The sequence below is a fragment of the Montipora capricornis genome, chromosome 2, assembly GCF_036669925.1.
Source record: "Montipora capricornis isolate CH-2021 chromosome 2, ASM3666992v2, whole genome shotgun sequence".
In the NCBI taxonomy this organism is placed as follows: Eukaryota; Metazoa; Cnidaria; class Anthozoa; order Scleractinia; family Acroporidae; genus Montipora; species Montipora capricornis.
Genome location: NC_090884.1, coordinates 27,606,777 through 27,623,468, shown reverse-complemented (window position 1 = coordinate 27,623,468; position 16,692 = coordinate 27,606,777). Strand labels below are relative to the sequence as shown.

General features: G+C 39.3%; 1 protein-coding gene, 1 long non-coding RNA gene and 1 pseudogene across 2 annotated transcripts in view; 2 read left to right on the top strand and 1 right to left on the bottom strand.

Moving 5' to 3' along the window:
* The window catches only part of LOC138039238 (laminin subunit beta-1-like), a 73,804-nt gene extending 67,760 nt beyond the window's left edge, over positions 1 to 6,044 (bottom strand). Inside the window, exons 1-5 of the mRNA XM_068885443.1 lie at positions 5,567 to 6,044; positions 3,506 to 3,739; positions 2,921 to 2,980; positions 2,412 to 2,489; positions 1,526 to 1,754 (exon numbers count right to left, since the gene is read on the bottom strand). Coding sequence (XP_068741544.1) covers positions 1,526 to 1,754; positions 2,412 to 2,489; positions 2,921 to 2,980; positions 3,506 to 3,739; positions 5,567 to 5,962 — 997 coding nt within the window. The 5' untranslated portion in view covers positions 5,963 to 6,044. The remainder of the gene's footprint in view (positions 1 to 1,525; positions 1,755 to 2,411; positions 2,490 to 2,920; positions 2,981 to 3,505; positions 3,740 to 5,566) is intronic.
* A 4,157-nt stretch (positions 6,045 to 10,201) lies between these two features.
* Positions 10,202 to 12,283, top strand: LOC138037032 (uncharacterized; annotated as a pseudogene).
* A 903-nt stretch (positions 12,284 to 13,186) lies between these two features.
* On the top strand, positions 13,187 to 15,726 carry LOC138039228 (uncharacterized). The gene is made up of 2 exons (XR_011130387.1): positions 13,187 to 13,682; positions 14,553 to 15,726. It is a non-coding gene; the product is annotated as an uncharacterized lncRNA (long non-coding RNA).
* Positions 15,727 to 16,692: the final 966 nt, after the last annotated feature.

Sequence of the window (16,692 nt, the reverse complement as noted above, 5' to 3'; positions counted from 1 at the left end):
TAATTTTCACATGTGTCCTTTCTTCCCCCTCTGCCCTCTCCCAGCAGAATCCAGGGTTAAGGTTGACAATAATCCCAAGTCTTCACATGTCTGGTATTTGTGGAATGCTAGTGAGTGTCAGTGGTCCTTTGGTCAATGTCGCTTTTGTCACATCTGCCAATTCTGCAGTGGTGAGCACCATGGTTGCCTCTGTACATTTCAGTCAAAAAACCCATCCTTGCAGTCTCATGGATCCAGTTCCCCTACCCCATAATGGACCAAGTGTCAATTGTTGACAGTATTGCAGGGATGGCTCCAGTTCAGGTTGTACAGTCATACTGTAGAATGTTGCATGTTGCAGTTGCTTTTCATCCCCTCATTCCAGTCCCAGTTCCAGTTCAGAAGTGGTTTGCAACGGGATAATGAGATCTTCATCTTCTTCTTTTAGTGGTAGTTCAGTTACAGTTGCCAGTCCTGTTTGCATTAAGGTTGTTCCACAGTCAGTTAGTGCTGCACCTCATGGATCTCTGGGTCGAGTTTTCTCACCACTGCGTCATCCATCTTGTGTCCCCCATTAATGCTGACAAACTTTCAGTGGAGTTGCTCAATCATCCTGATCAGCAGAAGGGTTACAGTAAGTTTGTTCTTGTGGGGTTGCATCATAGCTTTCATGCTGGCTTTGAGGCTTTTAGTCATCATGCCCATGTCTAATTCTAAACTAAGTACAGCGATACACGTATATCTTTTTCAGTTTGTGCTCCTACGCTTTGGAACAATCTGCCTGATAATGTGTGAGTTGTGACGAACTTAAAAAAAAAGACATTTTTATTTCATAAACCATTTTATTAGGTAGTTTTTTTTAGTTATTAATTTAACTGACGTACATGTATTTAGTACATGTAAAGTGCCTGAACAAGTAGCCCGAACGGGCACCTTACTTGATTCATCCTCACTTTCTTGTAAATTTGATCCCAGCTGGAATTAAACGTGGCTAAATATAATTTTGGCTAAGTTAGATTCGAACTAATGCAGTCAGCGGTTTCACCCTTTACGGTACGTGACCTGCAGGGTGGCCCTTTGGTGATTTGCAGGGCCTTTGTGTCATGTTGCCTTTCTCATGCATTGTTGCTTGTTGATCTTTGCAGATCAATTGCTCTCTGTTAGCGAATCTTTGCAGATTCTCGCCCCTTCCCGTCCCTCCCGCTTTGGTGATCTCTACATTGTAGGTACATGTAAGTATGGGTCAGGTAAGTTGTTTCCACTGATTACTCAGTGTGACGGTGCCAGTTAGCGGCTGCGTGTGGGGGTGGTTCCCACTTCCAGGGTTGCCATGGATACCTCCCCTTTGGCTTATGGCTTCTGCTCCCCATTAACCTTTTAGGCACCAGTTCCCAAGCTCATCTATTTGTGAAGAGTTTAATTACATGTAATTCTCGGCTCTTGAAAAAATCACTTGGGCTACTAACTTTTAATGTTGGAAGAGTTAATGTTGGAAAATTGTCTTAGGCAGCAGCCTTGTAACCCAAAACAAATCAGTGAAACATACGTTTACAGGCAGCATCTGGGTCAGCTACAAGTGGACCTTTTCCTCCTCGTTTCCATGGATACTGATTGTAAGCAGGACAGCAGATGCTACAGTCAATGCCACATACTCCTGTCTGGCACTTGCACACATCTTCATTTAAAGTTTCATTAAAGGAGCACTCCCTTCCATTGCCTTGTCCATTGCATAAGCAGTAAGCATCAACCTCAACTTCTCTCACAGCATAATGATGCTATTCAAGCAAAACAAATTTTAATAAGAATGAGCCTGGATTTCTGGAAGTAGGGTCAGAAATTATTAGTCCAAATAAACTCATTATAAATATTTGCATGATCTAATAAAAAAGAAGGAAACAAAACGGTTTCTCTCAGGTTTTAATTAAAAAAATTGCCTGATTAAAAACAAAGATGATAATTTATTTTTGATGTTGCGCTGAATAATGTGAGTTACAGAGCTACAGTGCATTTACATGTACAATTTCATGAAAATTAAACCTACTGTACACGACTGTATAAAAATTACTGGACAGTCCAACCACTTTGCACAAAATAACAACACAAAGAACTCAGCATTTTCTCCTTATACTGCATTGGAACCATTGACAATGTTAAGTGATGGGAGCAGGGAGGGGTTGGCAGAGCAGTGAGAGTGTTAGATGCCCTCACAGCTGTGAAAATTCAGACCACTGCTCTTCCACCCATTTGTCAGCTGGGTTCAATTCTCTAACTCGGCATCAGGCATGGGTTGTTTTTTGGTTGAGACTACTGACATATACACAAAATGTATCAGAGAGGTTTTCTCCAAGTACACGTACTCTCCGGTGGGATTTCTTTTGATTTACACATGGTCTCCTCAATTATATTATTAGTCAAGTAGAACTTCACCTCACCCATTTAACAGCAATAGCATCAAAGACCCTTCTCAGCGACATAAATTGCAATTTGATATTTGTTACATTCATCCAACCCTGGAACGAAAACAACTGGACACTTAAACAATTATATGCAGGGTTTTCATTAACATTTGAAGTTGACAGCTGGTTTGAGTAGAGAAACCAACCATATCAACAAGGAGCCTAACAGTTCCTTTCTCTAGTGGCGCCAGACAAGCTATTTTTTAAAAGAAAGCTCCCAAATGCCACATTTCAAAAGCAAAATAATTGATGATCTTGTTTAGATGACTTCATGTTGTCATTGTCCAAATGACTTTTACACATTTATTTATATAATTAACCTTAGGTTTGAAAGAATCTCCTTTTTAAGTTTCTAACTTTAGGGAAAAAAATTAGCCAACTTCTCTGAGTGAAGTAAGCCAACAATTTTCATCAGCTACCAGCACTTACTGAAACCCCACGGAAATTTCATCATATTATGCAGACAAATAAATATTCCAACAAACCAGTAATGCATCACTTGGAGATTCCACATTTCCTCTTGGACCAACCACAATCAAGGTAACCTAAGAATGCAATGAAACCACAAAAAGAGGACAATTTTGGATTAAACATAAAAACAGTAAATAACAGTAATTATGACACAAAAGATGATTGCAATTTGATAAATGAAGACAACTGTGAGCAGAAGTTAAAAAAATCTTGTTGACCAAGTACAGTACAATTATAGTTTTTGTCTCTCAAAAAAAGTAACCAGAGGAGTGATTTCAAATCGAAGGGAAAAAAATCCAAGACACGATTTATCACAAATAATAAATTATCATGACCCGGCATGACCCGGCATAAGTCATTTCAGACAACAAACTACTGGTAACTGGTAAGTAAGCAAACATAAACCATGCACTGTTTTCTGGCAAAGTGAACACAAGCGAATTAGAGACAAGGGATCTTGTCCAACTTTTCTCCAACCTTCACCTTCCAACTTTTTTCCAACCTTCGCCTTCTCCTTGCCATCAGCTTTTCTTGTATTGTTTGATAACTCATACAGCTGTAAGTAATAAATGATTAATAAAACTGAAAATTGCACTTACAACATCATTGCTTTCCACAGCCTCATCTGGGTACGTCATACAAAGCACCTGATCCACTCTTACTGGATTGTTCTGGTTTGGCACCCCAAATTTCTCTTGGCATTCCTCAGCATTTGAAACAAAATGATGCCATCGCTGATAAGTCCGGCCATAGTCCTTGGACTTGTAAAAAGCCAGTTGACCAGGGCGGTAGTATTCCCCAAACTGTATCACAACTTTGTTTGCATAGTAAAACTAACAAAAGAGAACGTTCACACAATCAATTTATGCATCAATCAATTCCAGCGGTGCCCATCCCCCCCCCCCCCCCCCTTCCTGGGCAACCGCGGGGCATTTGCTCAAGTTGTCAGTCCCGGGGGTTTTTTGGGGTGGAGCATTCGCAATTTTATCTCGGCCCGGGGGCTGGGCATTAGCCTATCCCCAGTCATTTGACACACATGTTTTCAAATTAACATGGAAGAGTTTATTAGAAAAGAAAAAGACAAGGCCTTCATTAAGGACTGGCTTGTCCATCACGGACTCGAAAAACTTGTGGATGTTTTTAAAGGTATGTTTTCTCAATTTTAGGTATTTCTTCATTTATACTTGTAAGCATAATTATGAATATATACAAGCGACAAGGGAACTAATATCACGAAACAATCACTGACGCGAAGACTGCGTAAACACAACTACTTCGCAGTCAAAACTAGCCTAGCAATTTTTAAAAATTTCATGGAGTTAAAATACAGAAGGTTTGCGAATTCAAAAATTGATATGCGATCTTCAAAACATTAATCTTGCGAGCGTAAAATGCGATTCATCATCATTTAAAATATTATCTTTACTCTTCACAGTGACAAGGTGAACTATATTTGGTGTATTAAAAAACGATCACCGACGTGAATACGGCTATTTCGATCCCTTAGGCGGGGCATTTGCCCTCTTTCTTTGTCCCCACCCCGGAGAATTTAGACAGCTTATGTGTCCCCACCCCAGGGAATTTGCCCATTTGAAAAAAAAATTCTAATGGCCGGGGGTTAGCCCGGGAAGGGGGGGGGGGGGGGGGGATGGGCACTGCCAGAATTGACTGATGCATTACCCACTACAGTTGTACAGCTGAAGAATAATAATAGCTTTAACAATACAATTAGAGTGGTTTTCAATTGAGTGTCGAAAGTAATTAGCAAATTGCTTTGGTTTATGGTTACTTCACTCACTGATTGGTTCAAAGTTCTTGCGCCACTTTTTGAACCAATCAGAAGTGAAACCAAATTAAACCAATCATGGCTCGCGCATGCACATTTTCCCACGCTTTGTGTCGGCTACGTGTAATTACTTTGAGTTTCGATTGGTTTATCGGATTGTCTCCATCCTTTTTGATTGGCCAAAGTAATTACTTTGGTTTTGGTTTTACGACACTCATTTCAAAACCGCTCTAACAAGCTAAGGTTTTCTCTGCCATCGAGAAACCAATTGCTATTGCCGTACAATGGAAGGAATCACAACTTTGCATCTCGAAGGCTTAAGCTACTAGAAAAAATAACACATCGCTCCGCAGGAAAACGTTATGCACATGAACTCAAAGTTAGAAAGATCATCGCAGTTGAAAAGCATCTCAAGAAGTCGCCAGCAAGCCAGGCTTGAACGTTCAGTTTACTCAACTGTGATAATCTTTCTAACTTTCATTTTGTGCATGCATGTCTATTCTGCAGTTCATATGCACGAAATTTCATAATTTTAGCCAAAATCACGTCTTGTTCAACTGAAAAAAAAAACTGCTGCGCCAGAAACCATAGTTCACGAGATTAACTTGAGAGTTTATTATTATACCAACACAGGAATTTAAATTGTTGTTAATTACACAAAATTTGTATAAATGCAGTTTGCTTTTCCACAAACCTGTCGTCATAACTAGTATATATTTGACAATCAGTCGCCGACTTATGAAGTGAAATAAATATATCAAGATCAATAAAAAGGCAGTTGATTGATTACTTTAAAAAATGAGCGCGCTGTTTACCAGTGGAATGCAGCTGCAACAAACCTGACATCTTCAAGCTTCAAAGTAGTGTTTCTTACCTTTCCACGCCGTCCATGAAGGTCTATGGTAATATTTACTTTATCTATGGCTGCTGGAGACTGCCACCATGTTAAGAACTTTCCATCCACCAAATCGGAGGCGTTGTGCGAATTGCTTGCATCCAAAGCGTTGCAAGTGGACTCATTGCGGTCTCTAGGTTTTTCATTTCTCTGCGAAATGCTAAAATATTGTTCCGATGGAGAGCCACAAGTTGCGGTCGCATAAACAGGCTTTAAAAAAGCTACATTCGAAGGCTCAGTTAACAAGACAAGATGGGCGACAGTAAACAAGAGGCAAATCAAAACAGTTACCCATGTCGCCATATTGCAGTTTGGTGTTTGATCTTTGTAAACGATGAGCTTGCTGCCAAGGAAATGACATTTGATACTTGACATAAATTATGCAAATCATTCATCCAACGGTCATTTACTGGAGCTGTCAGGGGTGGGCACAAAACAAATTGAAACAACTGCAAAAACAAAAACAATCATTTTATTTCATGATAATAATAATAATAATTATAATGATGATGATGATGATGATGATGATGATAATAATGAAGTCTTATTAAAAAATAAAAAGTCTTATAAAAATAAAATAATAAACGAAAACAAAGAAAGAACCGACCGATACATAGACCTGGCTGTTAGTGGATAAAGAAAGCACTGATTATTCCAATCATTCTAGGAGCACTGGGTTGCATGAAAGAAAATCTTCCAAATGCCTTCAAGAAGCTGGACATAGGCTCGGGTTGCATTACCGGTAGAGATACTTTGCAAAAACGTGTTTACTTTAGGGACTAAAATCTGTCAACACGCCTTTTCTCTAATGTGACCCATCTTTTTTCGCTTTTTCAAAAATTTCAAAATCTGGAAAAAACATCATAGACGCCGGTGTGCATGGGTAGGGCTGACCAATTTTTCCAAATTTCGAAAAAACAAAAGAGCCCGCCGTCAAAGGTGACTGTGCGATTGACGTTTTGCATTTTGCTAGGCTTAATTTCGACCATAAATTTTTTTGATAAAGTTTATTTCAGGCCTTGCAATTTGATTTTTCCAGCCGTTTAAAACCAGCCAAATTAAAAATTGGTCCGTAATGCGACCCGGCCCAGAGATAGTGAGTATCGCATGGAAAACATCCAAAATACAGGGCCTACGTCACCCTTCGCAGATTCCTATATAGGCACAGAGGGCATGTTGCTCTCCGTCTGCCGTGATCATCCCGGTGCAGTCAGGCTCGGAGTATACCGTGAGATTCACGGATAATTGTTTTATTAAAAACTGGATCATCGGATAATGTAATTGAAGACTTTTCACTGGCTTGGCCGTCATGGTATATGAGCTAATATACACTCTAATATAAATATTTTAAGCAAGAGCCGATACAACGTAGATTTGATATTTTAGTGGTGTACTATATTTCGGCTGGCCAAACCAGCCTTCTTCAGGTACAATGAGAGTTTACATTGGATTGCTTCCATATACAATTATATGGTAAATGGATGTTGACGTAATACTGGAAAAATGTGATAAAACATGCATGGCAGTTACAACGAATTTGAATTCAAATACTAAGAGTAACGGGAAAATAACGGAAATGACTCTAAATAATAAACTGAAATCTAATACGTTTCTTCGCGGATATTAAGACCGTTGGGATCAATTGTCCTGCCTTTTGAAATGGAAAAAGCTTCCCTGGCCTTACGGATCGAGTCTCTGTTAGAAAATATTTTTTCGATAGAAATTAATTGCATGTCCTTAGAGATGTTGTGGGGAGGGGAGAGGAAATGTTCTGTGACTGTAGTAGGTTTGGATTTGGTGTTAGAGTTATCTAAAGTGCGGCGGTGTTCAAGGCCAGGGAATACGTATACGTATACGTATCAATGAAGGGGTAGTTTCTAAAGAAACTGTGGTGCTGCGTCGGTGGGGAAGTAGTACACAAAAATTTGGTTTTATCAACGGAGTTGATAATGTAAATTGGCCACCGTACAGAGATTCTAAAAGCTGACGTTTCGAGCGTTAGCCCTTCGTCAGAGCGAATCGAGGGATTGTGGGTTACGTGTAGTTTTTATAGTAGAGTAGGAGCTACGCTATTGGTGGTAACATGGCAACGTGAAAAATAGGAATATATTAGTTAAATGAAAAGCGTTCGTTAATACCGTGAGGATTAAGGGTGCCGATTTGAAAGATGAATTTTTGTTCCAGATTCTTGCGGCTTTCCGTGGTACCTAGATGTAGGGAAAGGCCGCAGATAGCCATGTGTTTTTTGGAGTGGTTAGGCAGATTAAAATGGCGAGCGACTGGCTTGGATGCATCCTTGTCATTCTTCTCAACATCGCGAAGGTGTTCGCGGAATCGGTCACCTAGTCGTCTACCTGTCTCACCAATGTATAATTTATTGCATAACGTGCAGGTTATGCAATAAATGACATTTGCGGAGGTACATGTGAAACGATCGGTGAAATGATGCTTTTGACTGCGTGATTATGAGGATGGAAAGTGAGGGTGAATGGAATTCTGTCATTCTTATCTTTTTGTGACGTTTGTAGTGATGACTGTCGATCAAATTGTTGGGCGCGATGATGGCCCGCTTTGACCACAGAGACAGGATAGCCACGTTTTTCGAAGAACTGGCACATCTCCTCTGATTTGCTGGAAAAATCGGAGTCATCACTACATAGACGTCGAAGTCTAAGAAATTGAGAATAAGGGATGGAGTTCTTGACATGTGATGGATGTGACGATGAATACAACAAATAACTGTGTGAATCAGTAGGTTTGTAGTGCACACTAGTACATAGCACGTTGCCTCTAATAGAAACTTTGATATCTAGAAAAGCCAATGAAGTTTCCGAAATTTCCCAGGTATATTTAAGAGCCGGATGAAAAGAGTTGACGGAGGTTATAAATTGATCGAGTTCTTCTCTGCTGGATGAAATAGCGCCGATGCAGTCGTCGATGTAACGGCCGTAGAGTTCAGGTTTGGGGCCGTTGTACTGATTAAAAAATTGGTTTTCAACATAGCCTACAAAAAGATTGGCATAGCTAGGTCCCATTCGATGTGCCAGTTCTTCGAAAAACGTGGCTATCCTGTCTCTGTGGTCAAAGCGGGCCATCATCGCGCCCAACAATTTGATCGACAGTCATCACTACAAACGTCACAAAAAGATAAGAATGACAGAATTCCATTCAGCCTCACTTTCCATCCTCATAATCACGCAGTCAAAAGCATCATTCTTAGTAATTTTAAATTACTCCAAAATGATCCCGAGACTGGTAGAATCTTTTCGCAACCTCCACTTATTTCATTCAAACGCGACAAAAACGTAGGCAACTTTTTAGTTAGAAGCGCGCTCAAAACTAACGAGCAACCGGCACTTTCAAATGCGCGCGCTCACGGTGCAAAACTTGTCTTTTCATTGTTAACACTAGCAAGATATCGGGACCTAAGCGATCTGTTAAGATCACCGATCGTTTCACATGTACCTCCGCAAATGTCATTTATTGCATAACCTGCACGTTATGCAATAAATTATACATTGGTGAGACAGGTAGACGACTAGGTGACCGATTCCGCGAACACCTTCGCGATGTTGAGAAGAATGACAAGGATGCATCCAAGCCAGTCGCTCGCCATTTTAATCTGCCTAACCACTCCAAAAAACACATGGCTATCTGCGGCCTTTCCCTACATCTAGGTACCACGGAAAGCCGCAAGAATCTGGAACAAAAATTCATCTTTCAAATCGGCACCCTTAATCCTCACGGTATTAACGAACGCTTTTCATTTAACTAATATATTCCTATTTTTCACGTTGCCATGTTACCACCAATAGCGTAGCTCCTACTCTACTATAAAAACTACACGTAACCCACAATCCCTCGATTCGCTCTGACGAAGGGCTAACGCTCGAAACGTCAGCTTTTTGAATCTCTGTACGGTGGCCAATTTACATTATCAACTCCGTTGATAAAACCATATTTTCGTATACGTATTAGATTTCCATTTTTTCCAGTATTACGTCAACATCCACCGGCGCGTCTGTTTGCACGGCAATGGCGTGGTTGCATGGTTGCGTGGTAACTCAGTAACTGACGCCATTTTAGATTTCGTAGAGTAGCGCTCTGCGCATGAATAGATGGTAAAACCACTGACAAAAGTTAAACTTTAATCCGGTGTTCGTCCAATCTCGTTCCCAGAGTCTTCGTTCCCCTTGACCAGCGGGTCAGGTTACCACCCGCTGGTCAAGGGGAACGAAGACTCTGGGAACGAGATTGCTGTTCGTCAGTTCCGTGTGAACAGAGCGAAAATATTGCAAGGTTCCTTGCGAACAAAATGGCCGGTCAGATGGCCGGAATCAGCCCAAAATATCTTTTAGTATACCATTTGCGAGAACGACTTTTCGCTTTTATTCGAGGGCAAATTTACTGTCTATAATCTCCTCTATACATCATATTCCTCCAATTGATAATGCAACGTGGCGTGTACTAAAGAAAATGGAATTGTAAAGACCATCACTCGCCGTGGATGCAGAGCTGGTTTGGCGATACAAATATCTAAGCTAAGAAGTTGTGAAGGTAGTTCGACTTTACAAGCTAGTCGTTTATCATCTTACGAAAATAGTTTTTGTACAAATACTGAAATCCAAGACGATCTTGAACCACATTTGCATAACACTTTATTAAATATTCACGCTAACACCTTGGCCAGGAACGCTGTTCACTCAACTGTGGTAAACTATCTACAAGTGCCCTCGCGGGATGGAGTACGGGTTTCGGGACCAAATCCTTCAGATCAATCTCCTCAGAGATCGGTTTTTTATACACCAAAGATCATGGTATCAAACGTAATGTCTCTTGTACCAAAGTTAGTGGAAGTGCAAGAATTTCTCCTTCGTACTCAAGTTGATCTCGCCTTTATTACCGAAACTTGGCTGAAAACAACCATCGCAAACACCGTTGTAGATATTCCTGGTTATTCCATCATTCGGAGAGATCGAATGTCGAACGATCATGGCGGAGTTTGCCTCTATATTAAAGAAGACGGTTCCAGATTCAAACAACTTCAAGAATTGTCCTGTTGTGACGATCACGAAGTCTTGTGGGTACAATTACGGCCAAACCGCCTGCCAAGAGGTTTCTCTTCCCTTATTGTTGCTGTAGTTTACCATCCTCACTGGGCTGAGACCGAGAACTCCTCTATGAGCGAGAATTTGTTCAGGTCTCTCTCTTGCTGAGTCGAAATTTCCCAACTGTGCACTTATTGTTGCGGGTGACTTTAATCGCCTCGACATTAAATCATTGAAGAAGCACTTTCGTCATAAGCAAATCGTTAAAAAGCCAACCAGAAAGGACGCAATCCTCGACTTGATACTGACCAACCTACATGATTTCTATGATGATCCACGTCATTTTCCGCCGTTCGGTCTTTCAGACCATAATACCATAGCAGCAGAACCAAGGACTCGTGTTAGCAGTCGCTCAACAAAGTATGTATTCAAGCGTGATATGCGAGCAAGCCGCAAAGCCGAAATGGGAAGATTCTTAAGCAGTATGGATTGGCCTACAAAAATTTGGTTTTATCAACGGAGTTGATAATGTAAATTGGCCACCGTACAGAGATTTAGCTTTTAGAATCTCTGTACGGTGGCCAATTTACATTATCAACTTCGTTGATAAAACCAAATTTTTGTATACTACTTCCCCACCGACGCAGCACCACAGTTTCTTTAGAAACTACCCCTTCATGGATTGGCCTAGTCTGTTTACCTCCTTTGAAAGCTGCGAAGACATGCTAAGCATGTTCTGTGAAACAATCCACGCGGGTCTTGACCTTCTCATACCAGTCAAAAAAGTTCGCGTTTGTTCATCTGACGCCCCGTGGATGACACAGCATTTAAAATCACTAATTCTGGAAAGACAAAAAGCTTTCCATAATAAAGGCCCCAAATCACTGCAATACAAGCTGTACAGGAATGTTGTAAACCGCGAGAGGAAAGTATGTAAAGCAAATTTCTACAAGCTTAAAGTTGAGAATATGAAGGATAAAACCCAAGGGTGTGGTGGAAAGAAGTTAAAAGACTATGCGGAGCCCAGCAACATTCAAGCGATCTGATCAGTCAAATTCATGCTCATGATGTTCAAGAACTTTCTCCAAATGACCTGGCGAACGCAATCAACGATGCCTTTTTAGAACCCCTACAGGAGTATCGTCTGCACCAGCCGCTGACTCGTCTACCCACTGACGAAATCTCATCGAAATTCCCTGATACATCGGAGCTCTGTATACACAAGTTGTTGTCGAAACTCAATCCATCAAAGGCAAGCGGTCCTGATGATATACCTAATTGGTTACTACGTGAATACGCTGACCTCCTCGCTTATCCAGTTAGTAAGATAATAAGTGCCTCTTTCGTTGAACAACGTCTACCTCACATGTGGAAACTTGCCAATGTGTCACCATTACAGAAGAAGAAACCAGTAAATGACTTAAAGAAAGATCTAAGACCCATCTCTTTAACTTCATGTCTATCGAAAGTTGCTGAAGATTGTATCGTGGCCGATTATGTGAAGCCAGCTGTCTTAAAAGTTCTCGATCCAAATCAGTATGGTGCTATTCCTAAGTCATCAACAACTCAAGCTTTAATAGCCATGGTACACCACTGGGCGAAGGGAACTGATGGAAATGGTGCAATCATGCACTACCAAAGTATTTGAAAATCGAACTGGAGCGCATCCAGAAAAAAGCATTGGCAATCATCTGCCCTAGTATAGCGTACAACGATGCTCTATGTTTTCTTGGTATTCCAGAGATAACCACTTATAATAAAGCTATCTGCGATAAGATGTTCGACGCCATAGTAAAAGACAGTGATAACCGTTTAAATAAGCTGCTCCCTCCCAAGAACAATTCAATACTTTATCTTAGGCATAACAGATATTTTTCTATACCAAAGTGGAAAACCGACCGTTTCAAAAATACATTTATTATAAGCTCCAGTCTTAAAAGAAACAATGAACATTGACTTTAACATTGATATTTTAATTGATTTATAATCAATACAATCAGAAACCCATAAGGGATGAAACGTGTAACGCGCGTTCACAGCTTCCTAATATTCAGTGCGAACTGATTGGTTGAATGTTTCAGTGCAAAGTACCATATTTGGAAACCCCTCGCTCTTGTTGTTCCAAATATGGTACTTAGCAAATTGAATATTCAGAAAAAAAAAAGGGGCCGTTACACGTTTCAACCTTTATGGGTTTCTGATACAATTTATACTTAGTGTTGTAATTTTATCTATTCTAGTTTTATGAATATGTAATTCAGCCTTCACGGGCTGCCATTTATTCAGTCAATAAACTATCTACTAACATCTACTAACTCAAATTTTTCGACCGGTAGAAAATTCGTCCGGTGCCGTGTAGTCCTGTTCCAGGACTTCCTCTTACCCCGCCCTGAAAATGGGCCTGGAACCCAGGCGGGAAAAGAGAGTCCTGTATTACTTGCAAGCGCATGCTCGGAACGACGCCATTTTTTCCCTCAAAACTGGGGGAAAAACCATATTTGGAAAGAGATTCCTAATTTGGGCATAGTTTATTTGGAGTGTTTTTATACTAAAAACATGGCGGAAATTTATGATGCCACGTTTCCGGAGGCATTTGATTTCGCGTTTGAGAAATGTCAGTTTAACTTTGTGCCCAAGGCGGAAAAACTAAGCTCTCCATGCAGTCGTTATCGGTAATGATGTTTTTGTTAAAGAAGCAACAGGAGTTGGCAAGTCTGTTTGTTACGTTGAAGTTCCTTATGTTTGTGATTTTCTTCGATCCGAGTCCGATGTTAGTTCTATATCAGTCCTTCTAATCGTGAGTCCCTTAAAAGCAATTATGGAAGATCAGATTTATGACATACGAAAGTGTGGAATTTCGCGCCTGAAACTTCATGGTGAATTCCCAACTGAACATGATTTTGGCGAAGAAAAATATCAAATTTTGATATGCTTTCTCCTAGCTCCCGAGAGTCTTTATGAAGAATCCGTGCGAGAACAAGCTGCTGAAATTGCAAAAAAAATATTGTACGCATGGCTGTTAACGAGGCCCACTGTGTGTTACAGTTGTAAGTATAAAACTGTTGGTTGTGGATGTGAATAGCTCAGCAATGACTAGTAAATCTCCTGCTGGAACTCTTGTTTATTGATCATTACTTCTCTCGATCTATAATTTCTAGTTATATGATGACCGCACTGATCCAATGTATTGATATTTGAGGTGCACAGTAATTATTGAAACTGTGATTCCATATTGTCTTAGGAGTTTAGTTTGGGTACCCCATGTAATTATATCAAACAATTAGAAAAAAAATTAAACGAAATTGAATCACGACCTGGACTTCTTCTTGTTGTTGATAACGTGACTGTTCCTAATTTATACATGTATATGCACAGTCAAACATCAATTGAATTATGCGCACGTTGATTGTCAGGATTTTTTGTTTCGTCAAAATTTGTTGGTGAATATTAATGAATGAGGATGTTCAAGGTGATTATTTTCCTTTCACTGAAACCTTGAAAAATGCTACTTAAAAGCATTTTTCCTTCTGAAACGCATTGTTAGGGATGTAGTCAACAGGTTTACAAACATTACTGCTGATACCTCCAAAAAATACATCATCAGTCAGTTTTGCAGTCCTCATAGTAGACTCAGAGTGGTAATTGCCACAGCCCTGATGTCTCCCAAGTCATTAGATCTCCTTGCAGCCTTTTGAATTATGCTCAGGAATCTGGCAGGTGTGGGAGGGATGAGACACAAGCAGTAGCCAAATTATATTACGCAAACAAAGAGTTTTGGATCTGTTCTTCCAAGTTTAACAGGAAGACAACGAAGTACCAATCTGAAATCTGTGATCTTCTGAAAATGAAGTTGTATGTCTGAAACAATTGAGAATGTCATTGGTTTTTACTTTTGCACTATTTTGATGGAGAAACAGATGCAAAGCAGGAAATTGAAAGTATGAGCATATGTATGTAACTGTGAAGAGTGCCTTCTCATTCAAGCCATGGATTCAGTAGAGGTTGATGACAAGCAAATGACAGATCAACCACCAGAAACTGAAAAGCCAGTTCTTAGTGGAGACCAGAGAAAGTGCATTGAAAAGACAAGAGGTTTTGGGGGGGTTCGGAAATGAAGAATGACATTGTCCTAGAATTTTACTAAACACATCTCGCTGGGACAATTCCCTAAACAAGATTTCAACATCATCTGCAGAGCTCATTGTGCTGTGTACTTTAGATTGGGGAGTGACACCTTAGACTGTCAATATTTGTTAAAATAGTTTGTCCCTTTGATTGTGAATGACTATCCCAGTGCACTTGTTTCATTGAGATTCTTTTGAAGCCTTGCAAAGTGCATTGTCTTTAATACCTCGAACCTTGTGCCCAACCCTCTGATCTATTGGAATGCATCCACCTGCCTTTCCAGTGTCACTGAAGTACTTGCCCCATTTTAACATTGCATATTTTTCAAATAATCACTTATGTGATTACACTAGAACAATTATTTACCAATATTCACCTCACCTTTGGCGAATAATTGTTAATTATTGACTTCAAATAGTACTCAATCTATTCAACAGGATATCCATTCAGTTGCAATTTTCCAACTGATAATTTTTTACACCTAAGTTAAGCATATACTTAATATCATTAACACTTCAGCTTTCAATAAATACGAAATACTCTAACTTGAAGCTCTAAAATATTGACAGTCTAGATAATACGTGGTTGAACTACTGACATAACACTGGTTTCCACTTTTCAGTAATAATAATAATCATCCCAATGTTGCTCTTGTGAAGCCACTCAGTCCTTTGTCCTTGAGTGGCTTTGTAGCTCAAGTGGTAGATCTCATTGAACCACCTGAATTTTTTAGGTGTCTGTAAACAACAATAATTTGCTTAATTGTCCAGATGAGTGTGAGGATCACTTCTCTCTTTTGTCTAAAACCCACAATTCAAACGTACACTAATTTCATTTATCACTAACAACTCTGTTCTCCAATTTTCAAGTTATAACTTTCTTACTTGATTGAAAATTACATGTATGATTTTACAAACTGTGCATTAAGATTTACATGATAAGTAAATAAACATTATATTTTGTATAGAATGTATATTTTAAAAATTTCAATCCCATGGGCTAGTGCTTTGGGGCATCCAGTTTATATTTGATCCATTCATTTATCCAGCACGACTATTTATTTCTTTAGTGTGCATTGCTCAATGATGTTAGAAAGATAAAAAAGTTCTTAATAAATAATATAAATACAATACATGTATTTATTTCATCTTTTTGTGCACAATCAAGTTTTACAGTACATGTGACTTTTTATGTGCAAGGAATGACACCCAAAAAGGTAAATTTAATATTTTGTCCCCTCTAAACAGCCATATTGTGGTATACTTTCTCTTTGATATTTCCATGTTTTTTTGCAGTTTATACAACAAGTTGCCCTACACCAAATATAAAGTAAAATATAAATGTAATGAACAAACAATGATGCGCAATGTTCCATCATGCAAAATTAATATATACCAATTAATTCACTGACAATGTTGAAACCAAGTTTCAATATGGGGACATTATTGATATGATAGCTAAATGAAGAAATTTTTAAAAAAATGGTTCTTTAATACTGGTTCACTAACTGATACAGTAATATTACTGATGTATTTACTTTAAATCCTGAATAATTGATGTGCCAAAAGCATTTAAGATAAGCGGCCGTACATTCAGAGCATTTCCTCCAGATTAAGATAAATTTACATTACAGGTACACTGTATATTCGCTGCAGTAAATATGAATGAGCGTGGAATGTTAACATCAAATACTGCAAGTAGTTAATAATATCCTGCCAGTGTCATATCAACAAAAATCTGCTTCGCCTTGAGATTGAAATGACACTGCCCTTCTTAATTCAAAAATTACACAGAAGACAAACCCTCTGCCCTGGTTTATATATTTCCAGACATCACACATTAAAATAGACATTTTGAAATTTGCATAAATTAAATCAAAAGAGGGTCAAGCGCATTTTTTACCTTCGCAATTAGAACCAATTCACAAAACTT